Source organism: Colossoma macropomum, unplaced genomic scaffold (assembly GCF_904425465.1).
Source record: "Colossoma macropomum unplaced genomic scaffold, Colossoma_macropomum, whole genome shotgun sequence".
In the NCBI taxonomy this organism is placed as follows: Eukaryota; Metazoa; Chordata; class Actinopteri; order Characiformes; family Serrasalmidae; genus Colossoma; species Colossoma macropomum.
In genome coordinates this window covers 3,733,129-3,745,328 of record NW_023495267.1, presented here as the reverse complement: position 1 = coordinate 3,745,328, position 12,200 = coordinate 3,733,129, and the positions used below count along the sequence as shown (strand labels likewise).

Sequence of the window (12,200 nt, the reverse complement as noted above, 5' to 3'; positions counted from 1 at the left end):
TAAATTTTTTTATGTTGAATAATTCAATACAAAATTACTTAAAAGTTTCTTTTACAATTAAAAAAATTACAATAATCCATTACAAGTTGAGATTTTTTTCCTTGTATGTGAGGTTTAACACCTACAGCGGCAATCTATAATTTAGAAATAAAAAATAAGGTGCCCTTTATATATTTAAATATAATATAGTATTTCAAATATGTTTAATTAATGTTTTCATAAAAGTACATATACTGTGATAAAAGTATCATGTGCAATGTTTAGCAATTTTCACTTCTAGGGTCTGTGGGATAAAAGTTGCTAAATAAGACTCTTATTTTGAAAAAAAAACAACGTAATGACGCTGTTTTTGGCGCCAACGTCTTTCGTCAGACGCAGCGTTCTCCAGCTCTGATGATAATGGAGACTCGGGCTGGCGGACAGACCGACTGAAGTTCACCCGTTTCTCTTTATTTGCTCGTGTGAGAATTAAAAACGTTTATGGATGAGAACCAACACCAGCACCAATTTCCCGCTACAGTGCTGCACAAGCGGGCCTGGCAGCGATTATGTACCGGAGGATTTGACGACGAGGAGAAGCGGTTCAGTGGTTTGGTCCCCAGCTTTTGGTGCTTTTCGTGAAACTGCCACGATTCGATCTGTCTAATCTCAGCGCTGACACTCGGCTCACCTACGGATACACAGCCCACCGTCTGTCCGTCTGTTTAGATCTGTGCATTTTGTGGAAGAAGTCATTTTCACAGCGGACAAGACTAGAAGATGACTAGGATGTAACCTAAACATCTAGCGTCCTCCTGAATGGAGCCGGTATGTGGAATTCGTTTCATGTACGTGAACTCCGTGTGTCTGTAAATTGGACATCTGAGCATCTACAGATGTCCTCATTTAAATATGACTGAAATAAATAATTCTAAAAAAAAAACCACTCAGTAAAACGGGTAAAGTGGGCCATCAGCAGAAGTGGGACAGTGCACAACTGGCCTAGTTTCCTCTGTGTTAAAATGTGTTGCGGAATAGCGCAGATTAAGTGTTACAGAGACGATTTTAATCCTTTACCAAGTTAATGAGTAGGTCAGGTGTATTATATTGGTGCCCTCTGTGTGAACAATGTGAGGTTATGCTGATTTTTGCTCCGATAGTCTAATTGGCAGGATGTTGGTTTAGGATGTTGTGCCCTCTTGATGCCAGTTTGCTCTGTGCATTGTTCAGTTCAGCTTCACAGAAGCTGAGATTATGCTTCAGTTCATGATGGAGGGCAGTGAGAGAGAAGACAGCTCCAGTCCTGAGACAGCCTGCCCTCAGCCAGAGAAAAGGAGAAAGCTCAACCAGTGGAGTGAGGAAAGAATGAAGGGAGCACTCAAGCAGTATAGTGAGCAAGTGGAGACAGGACAGCTGCCACAAATAAGACTTTTGGCGCGAGCATGGAATGTACCAAAGTCAACACTGCAGCGTCGAGTGAAGGGAATGGTTAAGGGTTATGAACATGCCATCGGAAGAAACCCCATTATTTCACAAGAAAGTGAGGCAAAGTTAGCTGAGCTTATTAGGAGTCTGGCAAAGACTGGGTTTCCCATGAGCAAACTAGAGGTTCAGAATTTAGCTTTCGAGTTTGCCAAAGCAAATAAAATCAGAGGTTTTTCAGAAACCAAAAAGAGAGCAGGCTACTACTGGTTTGAGGGTTTCCTGAAGAGAAACCCAGGCCTCAGTTTTAGGAAGACTGAAGCAGTTTCTGCTGTCAGGGCTGCCTGTTTGAAACCTGCTGTGGTGAGGCAGTGGTTTGAGAACTATGAGTCAATACTGAACAGTCTGGGCATCAGAGACGTCCCATCACATATATGGAATTGTGATCAAGTGAAGCTCCAAGAAAATCTGATCTCCACAAACTCAGAAGCTCCTTGTCATGAGGGGATAGCAGCTACCGTCTTTGCTAGTCTGAACGCGGCAGGCGAGTATGGCCCGCTGCAAATCATTTTTAAAAGCAATCAGCTGAGAGCAGAATGGCTTTCGTCCAACACAACGGTACGAGTGTCAGAGAATGGACAGATTAGCTCAGACCTCTTCCTGGACTGGAGCAAACAGTTTGTGGCAGCACTTCCGAAAGATGATCCCAGACCGCATGTACTACTTGTAAATAGTGACAGCAGTCACGTCTTCAACCTTGACTTCCTCAGTGAAATGATGAGCCACAATGTGCATGTTGTGCGCTTTCCTGTTCACACCAAACACGTTTTGCAGCCAACTCAGAGGACACTGTTTAAAATCCTTAAACATCACTGGACTCTGGAAAGCAAGGACTTCACTCGCCAATCCAGACACAAGAAACCCCAGAGGAAAGATTTCTTTTCTTTGCTTACGAAGGTTTGGCTGAAATCAGCTACAGCTCAGACTGCTCGAGCTGGCTTCTGTGAAACCGGAATATATCCACTTAATGCCAGCCTCCTCATCAGCTCCTTAGATAACCTATTCTTTACTGCAGAGATTGTGCAGGAACAGGGGCCACGTGTCCTTCCCCCAAATGCGCAGCAGCAAGCTGTTTCAAGCCCTATCCAACAGTCTACTCCTCCAGGCTCTCTTGAGCCTTCTATTTCAAGCCCTCTTCAGTGCACTCCCTTAAGCTTTTTAGAATACCCCTCACTGAGCCTGGCCCAAATGTTGACGTCACATGCGCCAGTCTGTGAAGTAGAAGTGGATGAGGCAGGAACCAGCTCTGCAGATGTACTTCCAGCTGCTGATGGTGCAAAGCCAGACACCAGGAAGAATTCAGTACTTCCTTGTTTTCATGCTGCTACTAAGGGGCATGTTACCAAAAGAACCAAGACAAAAAACAAGAAACGGCAGGAGCGCCAAGTGAAAGCACAGAAAACTGATGACCAGTGTGCCGTGTGCAGGAGAATGTATGGTCAGAGCAGGGATTCAAAACACATGGAGAACTGGATTGCGTGTTTTGTTTGCCACAACTGGTTTCATGAAAGTTGTGGAAAGGATACTGGTGCAGTTAACAATGATGATGGTTCATTTACTTGCAAGGAATGCCTTTTTTGAAGTAGACTTCAAGGTGGTGTTCTTGATGCAGTGGTTCCATTGGAGGCACTGGATTTTTGTCAGGGACATTGTCAAACTTTTTTTCTGTATTTAAATTTTTTTCAGGACTCTTGCCACAAGCGTTGTCAAATTTGTGTTTGAGGCGTGTTTATGGACCTCCAGAACTGAAGTCTGTCACGCAGTTTTTAAATCCTATTACAATAAAAATGAAAATGTTTCTCATTCATTTGATTTAAGAGAACACCAAAACTACAGTTGATCCTAGGTGCAGAATAATACTGTTGAAATAGCTTGGCAATTGTGCCAGCAGTTTGCAGTCCCAGTGCTGGGAGCCCACAGTTACATTTTTATCTGCTAGCTTAACCAAACAACCAACAATACATTCAGTCTAACAATCTGTGCATAGATTTGAGTAAGATCAGTAAATCACTTGATTGAACAAACCTAGACTCTTTTCTTTAGGTTGATATTTGAAGAATGAATTTCATTGCAGTACTTTATGTAGGAAATGGATTGCATTCCTTGTTAATTAGCGCAGTAGCTACTTTCTGTACTTCAAATCAAAGGTGTTTTCAGATTACGTGAGTTTTATGTTTTTGCTACAGGCAAGACTTAAATGTTTAATTACTCCAAAACAAGCTGTAGCATGGCTGATGTATGAAAAGACTAGGGTGTGTTTGTAAATTGTGCTCTCAGAGTGCCAGAGTTTCAAAGCTGTTGGCCTTTAGAAATGCTGGGGATGGTAACAGATTTTACTTTCACATGACTTTTGTGACATTAACTCTGCTTTAAAAATTTACTGTAATGAATATGATTAAAAACTAACTACAATGATTTGTGCATTTATTTTGTATTTATTAGGACACTCTGCAGCACTCTAAGGAGAGTCCCTCGGTTTCAGATGAGTGTTGGAGCGAATTTACAAATGCACCCAGGAGAGGTCAGGAGAGGGCAGGTAATGCATGAATCCTTTTGGGCAATATAATCTAGTAAGGTTTCAACGGGTCTTTGATTGAATTAGTTTAATGTATTGTCATTGTGTGTAAAAATTATTAGATACTTGCTTGACCTTTTTGACTATGGTTATGAACTATACAACTGTAAAATACTGGTGCATATGATGTTCTTCTCTGTCAGAAAGAATGTGGGCATCTTATTTGAACACTCATTTAAAGAAATATCTTTTTCTGATTACATGTGAAATCAGTAAACTGCTGGTACAATGACTAACTGTGGAACATATTGAATTTGTATGTCTGCTTTCATAGGTTCAGAAACCAGGCTGTAGAGTTAGGTTCCCCTAAACGTCTCCAGGTATCTCAAGACGTCTATAGAGTTTGTCAACCAAGGAATGTGAATTAATATGGATTCCAGGGCTGGCAGAAGCCAAACCAAAGATCACGCCAGGCCCCTCAAGAGACTTTCACTGGCAAAAAAAGATGGCCAGAGAGGCAAAGCAAAAGAAAATACCAGTAATAAGCAGAAAGGGCTTTCTATTACTTCATTTTTCAAGAACACACCACCATCCAAACTGGCCTGCCCGCTATGCGGCAAGCTCATACCTCGTTACAAAATCAATGAACACATTGACTCTCAGTGTCAGGACTTCCTTGAGGAAAATGACCTAGAAGGTTCATCAGCCAGCCACAATAAACAAGAGAAAACAACCTGTCCCCTTCCAAATAATGTACCTAGGAGTCCGGATAAGAAAATAGATGCAAGCTTAGATAGGAACAATCGAGATACAAAAACAAGTCCATATTTTAAAAAGAATTGCTTTGCAAGGTCAGAATCGCCAAAAGCCAACTGCCAAGATAAGGTTGTCAAGACGGTCAGTCTTGGTAGCTTGTCTTCAAAACTCTCAAGAAGAGCGCTGAAGTTTTCAGAGAACTCAAAACCCAATGGTGAAGCAGAGCCAAACTGTAGTGAATTAAGTACTTCACAGAAAGAAAACTGTGATGAGAATGTAAGTATTAAATCAGCTCAAATGTTTCCTTCTGAAGTAGCTACTGTGAATCTACCTCAAGTGGAAAACACACACAGATTTGAGGAGACTGCACCAAAAGTGGAATCACTGAGCGCTGAGGCTTCTCAATCAGTGAAAACTGCTGCTATGTTCAGATTAATGAAGAGGAGGAAGGAGGAGTCTCCTGAAACATGTGCTGCTTCAAACCTGAAGAAGAAAAGTAGATATGCTGGAAATAAAAGTAAAAACGCCACTTTTCCTGTAGTTAGCCAAAGTCAGACGTCACATGTTGATGCACCATTTGAAGTCGGCAAATCTGAACTTGAGGATGTAGAAAGAGATCAGATCACACCACCAGATAAGAGTAGAGATCTCCCACAGGAACCTAGTGAAGTCTCTGTGGAACCTGGTCTACCCAAGCGACCGTACTACCTTCAGAACTTCCTGACCATTCTAGAAGCAGTACTGGAGAATAAGGATGATATGATGCTCTTTAATGAAGAGGACCTCTCATCTGTCCACGGTTTCAAGAAGCTCTCAGGTAAAGAACATACCACAGAACTTATGACTGCTAAACCTGCTTTCTAAAGGTGTTAAACTCATCATTGTTGTCCCTGTTTTTTAGTGCCTGGGCAGATGCTCTATGTGCGTTTGTTCCAGAGGAAGTTGAAATGGCTGCAAGTAAACAAACTGGATTATTCTGAGATCGGCTCAGACCTCAAGCCTGTCGTGCAGGAGCTTTTCTGTGGTGGCTTCCTACAAACAGGTTGGTGTTTGGCATGTGTCTGATTTAATCGGCTTTAGATGGCTTGGATTTCCTTTTAGAAAAATGATGGGTCCGGTTTTAAAAATCTGATTAGCTGAGCCACTTTCAAAGCATTGTACAATCTTGTTATACCTGCATATGACCACACACATCAGTTAATGTCTGTATTAATGAACAAAGTTGTTAAAAATAGTCCTGTTCATCGAATAACCTTTCTTCTTTATGTTGCATGGCAACCATAGGCTATATATTCTTAATGAAATGCAGTGCATATGTTTTGATTTATTATTCTTAGTCATCTGAATTATTTTTTGAACATTGGTGCGTTTTACCACTTCATGTCATACCTAGTGACATCCTTAACCATGGTAAAATCACTGTAATGCACATCATCTTATGGCTTAATTTTTTAATAAACACTTCCTTGAGGGAGTAATCAGGTCAGCCACGTCCAGATTGTTTAAATTTGTTTCTCAGAGTCAGAACTTAAGGACGTCCAAGAAGTTCTTGATATTCTACCAGCTCCAGAGCTTCGAGGTCTGGCCAAGACGTTCCATCTTGGAGGTCCAGGGAACAGCACCCAGAAACAACAGCTGGTAGAAGGACTTCTCCGTTTGGCCAAGCAGCGCTCACTCTTTGCTCTTGCACCTGGTCGAAACAGCACCGGTGCTGTTATTCTCAAGAGGTGCGTTTTTTTTGTTTTTCTTTTTTTTGTGGCTAAGTCAGTGGGCACCCTCGTCAGAGTGATGTTGTTATACCATTTGTTATTTCTCAATCATGTTCTTACTTCACGTAGTAGTTTCACATCTCCTGCAGGGCTAAGCAGCTAGCGGGTTCCTGTGTGCGTTTGTCCCGGGGCCCTCGTGCAGTGTTTTCCCGAGCCCTGCTTCTCTTCTCCCTTACGGACACGCTAGAAGAGGAGGAGATGGCCGCAGGGGGTCAGGGCCAGCTCTACACCATTCTGCTGGTCAACTCTGGACGCTTGGCATTCCCAGCCTACACTGTGCAGCGCTCTGCCCAAGTGTTTCGGGACAGGGACGACCTTATCAGGTAAGTTTGACAGTGTATTAGTGTTTTTAAGTCTATTAACTTCAGTAAATGTGCTGGCTACTGACATTAGATTAGTGTATGACAGACAGTTGTCGTTCTCTTCTGGTAAGATACGAGGCTGCCATGCGCACCCTTCAAGAAGTGATTACAGCAATGCAAGCTGGCAGCTGGGAGGATGCCCTTGTGCTCTACAGTACTGCAAAGGCCACCTGGCAAGACCTTAAGCAAACTTGTGATTGGAGGTCAGAACTGCAAATTTGCTTATTTTTTTAGCCATTTGTTTGGTGGCTTAATGGATGTGGTTCATAAATCTGTATATGTGCACAGTTGTCAGGAGGCGCTACCAGTGTTCCTGCGCTGTTTTACTGTGGGCTGGACGTACACACGGGTATTATCTCGTGGAGTTGAGATACTTCAGAGACTGCGCCGCTATGAGGTGCGTATGTAAACATTAACACGTAAAATGATGGAAGATGCTGTTATATACTTTGTTATAACAAAGTTAAAAATTAAAATAACAAAACCAGATATTAGAGGCTTAAGTAGGGCTTCAGGTAAAATCCTTTATTTGGCACAGCTGACAACCAAAAAGTTGTGGCTGAAAAAACCTGAAAGTTTTTTTTGGTTATACAGAGGAATTGTCCTTATAAGATTTTAACTTATTCTATAATAATTTAGCCTAAACTGTTGAACTGTATGTATGTACTGCTTTGTACTTTTTATCCTTTGTTAATTGTATAGGATGCAGTGGAGGAGCTGCGGTCTCTTCTGTCTCAGACAGTGTTCTGTCCAGACAGCAGAGGGCGCTGGTGGGACAGACTGGCTCTTAATCTTCATCAGCACCTCAAACAGCATGAGCAGGTACTGCAAATCCACAGATAGAACTGCTTTGAACCTATGTGAAGAGGTTTTTCTTAAAAATTTCCAAATGTGCAATTCTTGACACCTAAAGAGCTGTCATCATTGGGTGGGCAAAAGCTATAAGCTTTTGCTGGTGTTCAAGTGTGTTGCACGGTGTTGGTAGACACCAGAAATGAAGCAGACATGCATGAATGTGTGAATATTCACTTCACATTTATTCATGGAGCCTCTACTACTATCTTGAGACAGTTTGAAATCAAGCTGAATGCAGATGTATATATGTGTATATATACATATATACATTGCTGCAGTAGCTAAGAAGTAACAAAAAGGCCACACTATTGATATACTCCTAATCTACCATTAGTGAATATGTGGATTTTTGAACTGAACTGCAGCTGTCAGGTTACATAGATCTCACAGCAAAATCATTAGAGGGGGAACCAGTATTCAGAATTCTTTAAGACCCTTAATCCCTATTCAAACAGGATTATTACCGCAGCAGTCCTCAGTTATTATTAGTGACATCTTGAGTTGTTAGTTCTTTGTGGATCATTTGTACAAGTGTCCTCTGTAAATACTGCTGAGCAGTAAACCTTGAACATATTTGTCAGCCCATAGCTCCTAAATGCACATATGTTAAAACTGATGCCAAATTGTTAAAAACACACTCACATTCTCATTCAAACCTAATAATTTCACAGAGATGGTGTCTGTATGGAACATTAGTGTCAGTAATAATTACTGACTTAAGTAATTTCAGTAACTCCTAAGAATAAGGCTTTACTGTGAAACTCGTGTAATTGCTGGGTTCAGTGACCAAAATGAATGTTATGACTGTCTGGGGGACTTTTTACTCCATTAAAGGCTATCTGTGCTATCCGGGATGGACTGATGGACCCATTAGTACGGACAGGTCACCGCTTGTCACTGCACCAGAGAGCTGCCAGAATGAAGGAGTCAGCGAGTTTTAAGAAGTATCGCCTGCTGCTGCGCAACCTCCCTTCTCTACATGTGCAGGATGTTACTCACGTGAGTCTAACTTTTTATTTTAGATTTAGCTATCTGAATCCACCCCCCTGACCCAGAAGGATAAGCGGCTTAGAAAATGTGCTTAGACTGTATGGACTGTGTTATGTACTACGATGTGTGGATATAGCAGCAGGAACTGCAGTGCATTGTCTAGGCTAACTATGTTAATGTGATCTTATAGGTGTTATCAAAGTCTGTATTTTCATTCTGTTCTGGCTCCTGAGTACTAATTTGCTTGATCTGGCTGTGGACTGAATCTCTGGCATTGGTTTTTAACTCCAGTTCTGGAGTGCTGGAGTCAAGCACAGTTTGGTGATTTTCTTCAAACATACTCGTTTAACTCGTTAGTATATTGCCAGGTTTTATAGATGTGAAATCACCAAGCTGTGCTGGATCCAGCCCTCTCCTGGGTCTGAGGTCTAAGCAAAGAAGCATTCTTTATAGACACTGGATGACTAATAGCAGAGGTAGACTGTGTTTATGGAGATCCAGCTGTTTTTGGATTCGGCTGACACAATGCTTTTGTGTCTCTTGACAGGTGACAATTCGAGGGCAACTATTTCCCCACGAAGGTGGTATGGGCAAATCAGTGTTCCTCAGACCTGCTGCTGGGGATGAGGGCTCTGTGGAAGGAGATAACGGCATGGTTATATGCTCTGTAGAAGAGCTGGCCTTAGCCCACTACAGAAAGCTCGGCTTTGATCAAGGTTTTTAAACAAGAATATAATTAGCACTGCATTTTCACATTTTATTATTATTATTATTATTATTATTATTTTGATACCACATCAGTTTGGTATGTGTTACTTTAGAGTCGACTTTGTAAGAAACACATTGCTGATAGATACATATGTTGCAGGCATTCATGGCGAAGGCTCTACGTTCTCCACCCTGTTTGGCCTTCTGATGTGGGACATCATTTTCATGGAGGGGGTTCCTGATGTCTTTCGAACCCCTTATCAGGTAAATTGAAAGTACGATTCAGTCCCATTCATTGTGGAAAATATATATGCTGTTTTTGCAAATTAATGATCTTGATATTGTTGACTTTCCCAGACATGTCCTCTAGACTTCCACACTGACTCCTTCTATGGGAACCGGCAGGAGGCTATTGAGGCTCGGGCAGAACTGTTGCGTGAGGCATCCACAGAGACTCTGCAGGAGCTGCTGGCCGAGGTGTGGAATTCCCAGGAGGGACGAGTTTGTGCATTAGTCAACTGGGAGCGTTTTTCATCTCTTCAGCAAGCTCAGGTGACTTGGAATTGGGAAACCTAATCACATTTATCATGTTTTTCCATGGAGAGAATGCCTCTGTGGTGATTGATTTATACCAAATCTTTACAGCAAAGAGCCAGTGAAAGCAGCAGTGTATATTGATGTGTGTTGATTAGCAGAATAGAAATGTAATTGAGGTTAATGGTTTATTCTGTTTTATGTGCAGAGCTTAGTGGCATGTCTAGGAGGCCACTTTTTAAGTGGAGTGGTCATTAGAATGGCAAAGGACTACAGACACAGCAGAGGGGGGCTTCCGGACCTGGTAATCTGGAACACCTCAACCAACAGCTATAAGGTGAGCATAGGAAATTGCCAGGTGATACTTGCTGGTGCAGGAATTTCAATAAGCAGTTATTCGACTAGTAGTCATTTTGGTATGCTAGTGTTTAACAGCTCTGCTCTGCACATTTCGCTGTTTTTCCTGCTTCAACACACCTGATCCAGTCAACTGATCCAGAGTCGAACTGGAAAACGCAAAGACCCAGGACACACCAAGCCACATTTTAAGAACTAGCGCCAACTATATCCGACTGAATTGCTTTCTGCCGGCTGTTGCCACGCCCCAAAAACTACAGCTGACAATCGTCACGCTCATACCTAATGCGCCTGCTCGAATAGACACAACATGGCAGGAGTTGGCAGTAGTCTGAACTATAAAACTGCAGCGTACAATAGAAATAATTGTTGGAATGTCTTATAACCTTCAAATGTCTGTGTTTAAGCTAAACCTTGTATGAAAGTAAACCACCATTACATATTATTCATGTAAATATTTGGACTTTCAAAGTGCGAAAACAGTTAAAATGCCCATGTTTAGTGCTAAAACTCACTATTTACACGGCTGTTGAAAAATTCTGTCAAAAAATGCTGACGACGTCCCATGCCTGACAGCTGGCTTAGTGTGTTTCGGGCCTAAGATGTGCAGGGCAGGCGGTACTGCAGTACCAGGTTTGGGAAGCACTGGATTTCTCTGTTGAGACAATAAAATGAATAGGTTAAGGAAGTACAGAAAAACTGCAAAGGATAGGCTTGCCATAAACTTCTACTGATTTGAGGTCTGTTCTCGTAGCTGGTGGAGGTGAAGGGCCCTAATGACCGCCTGTCCCAGAAACAGCAGCTCTGGCTGGAGGAGTTGCAGAAGCTGGGGGCTGATGTGGAAGTGTGTCATGTCACAGCTATCGGTGCTCGGGGCACACATCTGGATTAAAGCGTGAAAAGAACTTCACAATCGAACTTCAAAACCAGGGGAAAAAAAATCATTCACACTGATGGATTGTCTCTGAGGGACATGGAGATGGTCTTCATGTGCAGTGTGGCTTTTTCCTGATTTTTCTTTTTTCCTGAACAGTTCTTCAGTGCTTGTTTGGGGCACTTTATAAGGCACTACATTTCTACATACTGTACCAAGAAAATGCTTTCTATTAGAATGAACAGTGTGAAAAATTACTGCTATTGTCTGAATTGCATTCTCATGGCTGCTAATTAGGCCGTTTGGTTTTTATGTCTTTGTTCTTTTTGAAAGCAATGCATTTGATGTTAGATTTAAATAATTAGTGCTTAATTGCAGTAGGCAGTATTGTTTAATACTTTTGTGCAAGGAAATAAAATCAAGTTAGGATGCTTCAGATCATGCGGTTTTACTAAACGAGAACTGACTTCCATTTTGTCAAGGTTTCATACCCTTAGCTAGGAGTGAGCATTACAGAAAAAATGCTATTATCATATTAGAATCGAAAACTATCCGATACAATATCCACTACATGCTCAGAAAAGCAAAGCATAGTGTTTATCACATAATGATGAAAGCCACATCACACACCTCTACTCATAACTTTCCCATCACTTCAGAACTCCAGTGATGAAACTTGCAGTCATTCTATTGTTGCTCCACAGTCAGTTCACTGTACTTGATAACTGTGCCCTTGAGGCCTTTCATTTCCATTCCAGTAGTTTTAGTAAAATTGAGTGGGTAGCGCTCGCTCTGCATGGCTGAAGAAGGTTTTGACAGAGCAGTAAATCCTGACTCTCCAGGTCTCTATGTCTCTACTGGACTCGCTGTACGTGAAGAAGAACTGATTTTCAGATTGGAGGTGGACCATGTCTGAGGCCTAAAGAGACAAAGCATCGCATTGGCGTGGATGTTTTCAACAGGCTCAAGAGATGCTCCATTCTCAATACTGACTCATTTTTGCCGTCTTGATTACTCAT

The 12,200-nt window shown here is 41.8% G+C and overlaps 1 protein-coding gene across 2 annotated transcripts; it reads left to right on the top strand.

Moving 5' to 3' along the window:
• The first annotated feature begins 382 nt into the window (after window positions 1–382).
• On the top strand, window positions 383–11,619 carry fan1 (FANCD2 and FANCI associated nuclease 1). Of its 2 annotated transcripts, none has more exons than XM_036561734.1 (15): window positions 383–807; window positions 3,904–3,997; window positions 4,311–5,549; window positions 5,634–5,774; window positions 6,252–6,459; window positions 6,591–6,824; window positions 6,935–7,066; window positions 7,152–7,260; window positions 7,566–7,685; window positions 8,553–8,717; window positions 9,256–9,424; window positions 9,577–9,680; window positions 9,774–9,968; window positions 10,159–10,287; window positions 11,062–11,619. In XM_036561734.1, exons 3-15 carry the CDS (start codon window positions 4,406–4,408, stop codon window positions 11,197–11,199), a joined length of 2,988 nt encoding a protein of 995 aa, XP_036417627.1. In that variant the 5' UTR covers window positions 383–807; window positions 3,904–3,997; window positions 4,311–4,405; the 3' UTR covers window positions 11,200–11,619. The 2 variants fall into 2 exon arrangements, with proteins under 2 accessions (XP_036417627.1, XP_036417628.1); XM_036561735.1 differs by having other exon boundaries at window positions 383–827.
• The last annotated feature ends 581 nt before the right edge of the window (window positions 11,620–12,200 follow it).

Bases quoted from the DNA above. Each gene is read 5' to 3' on its own strand.
- fan1 (XM_036561734.1), top strand. From the start codon at position 4,406: ATGGATTCCAGGGCTGGCAGAAGCCAAACCAAAGATCACGCCAGGCCC. The intron at 6,460-6,590 runs GTGCGTTTTTTT...CATCTCCTGCAG, and splicing joins GGTGCTGTTATTCTCAAGAG to GGCTAAGCAGCTAGCGGGTT. The intron at 7,067-7,151 runs GTCAGAACTGCA...ATATGTGCACAG, and splicing joins AAGCAAACTTGTGATTGGAG to TTGTCAGGAGGCGCTACCAG.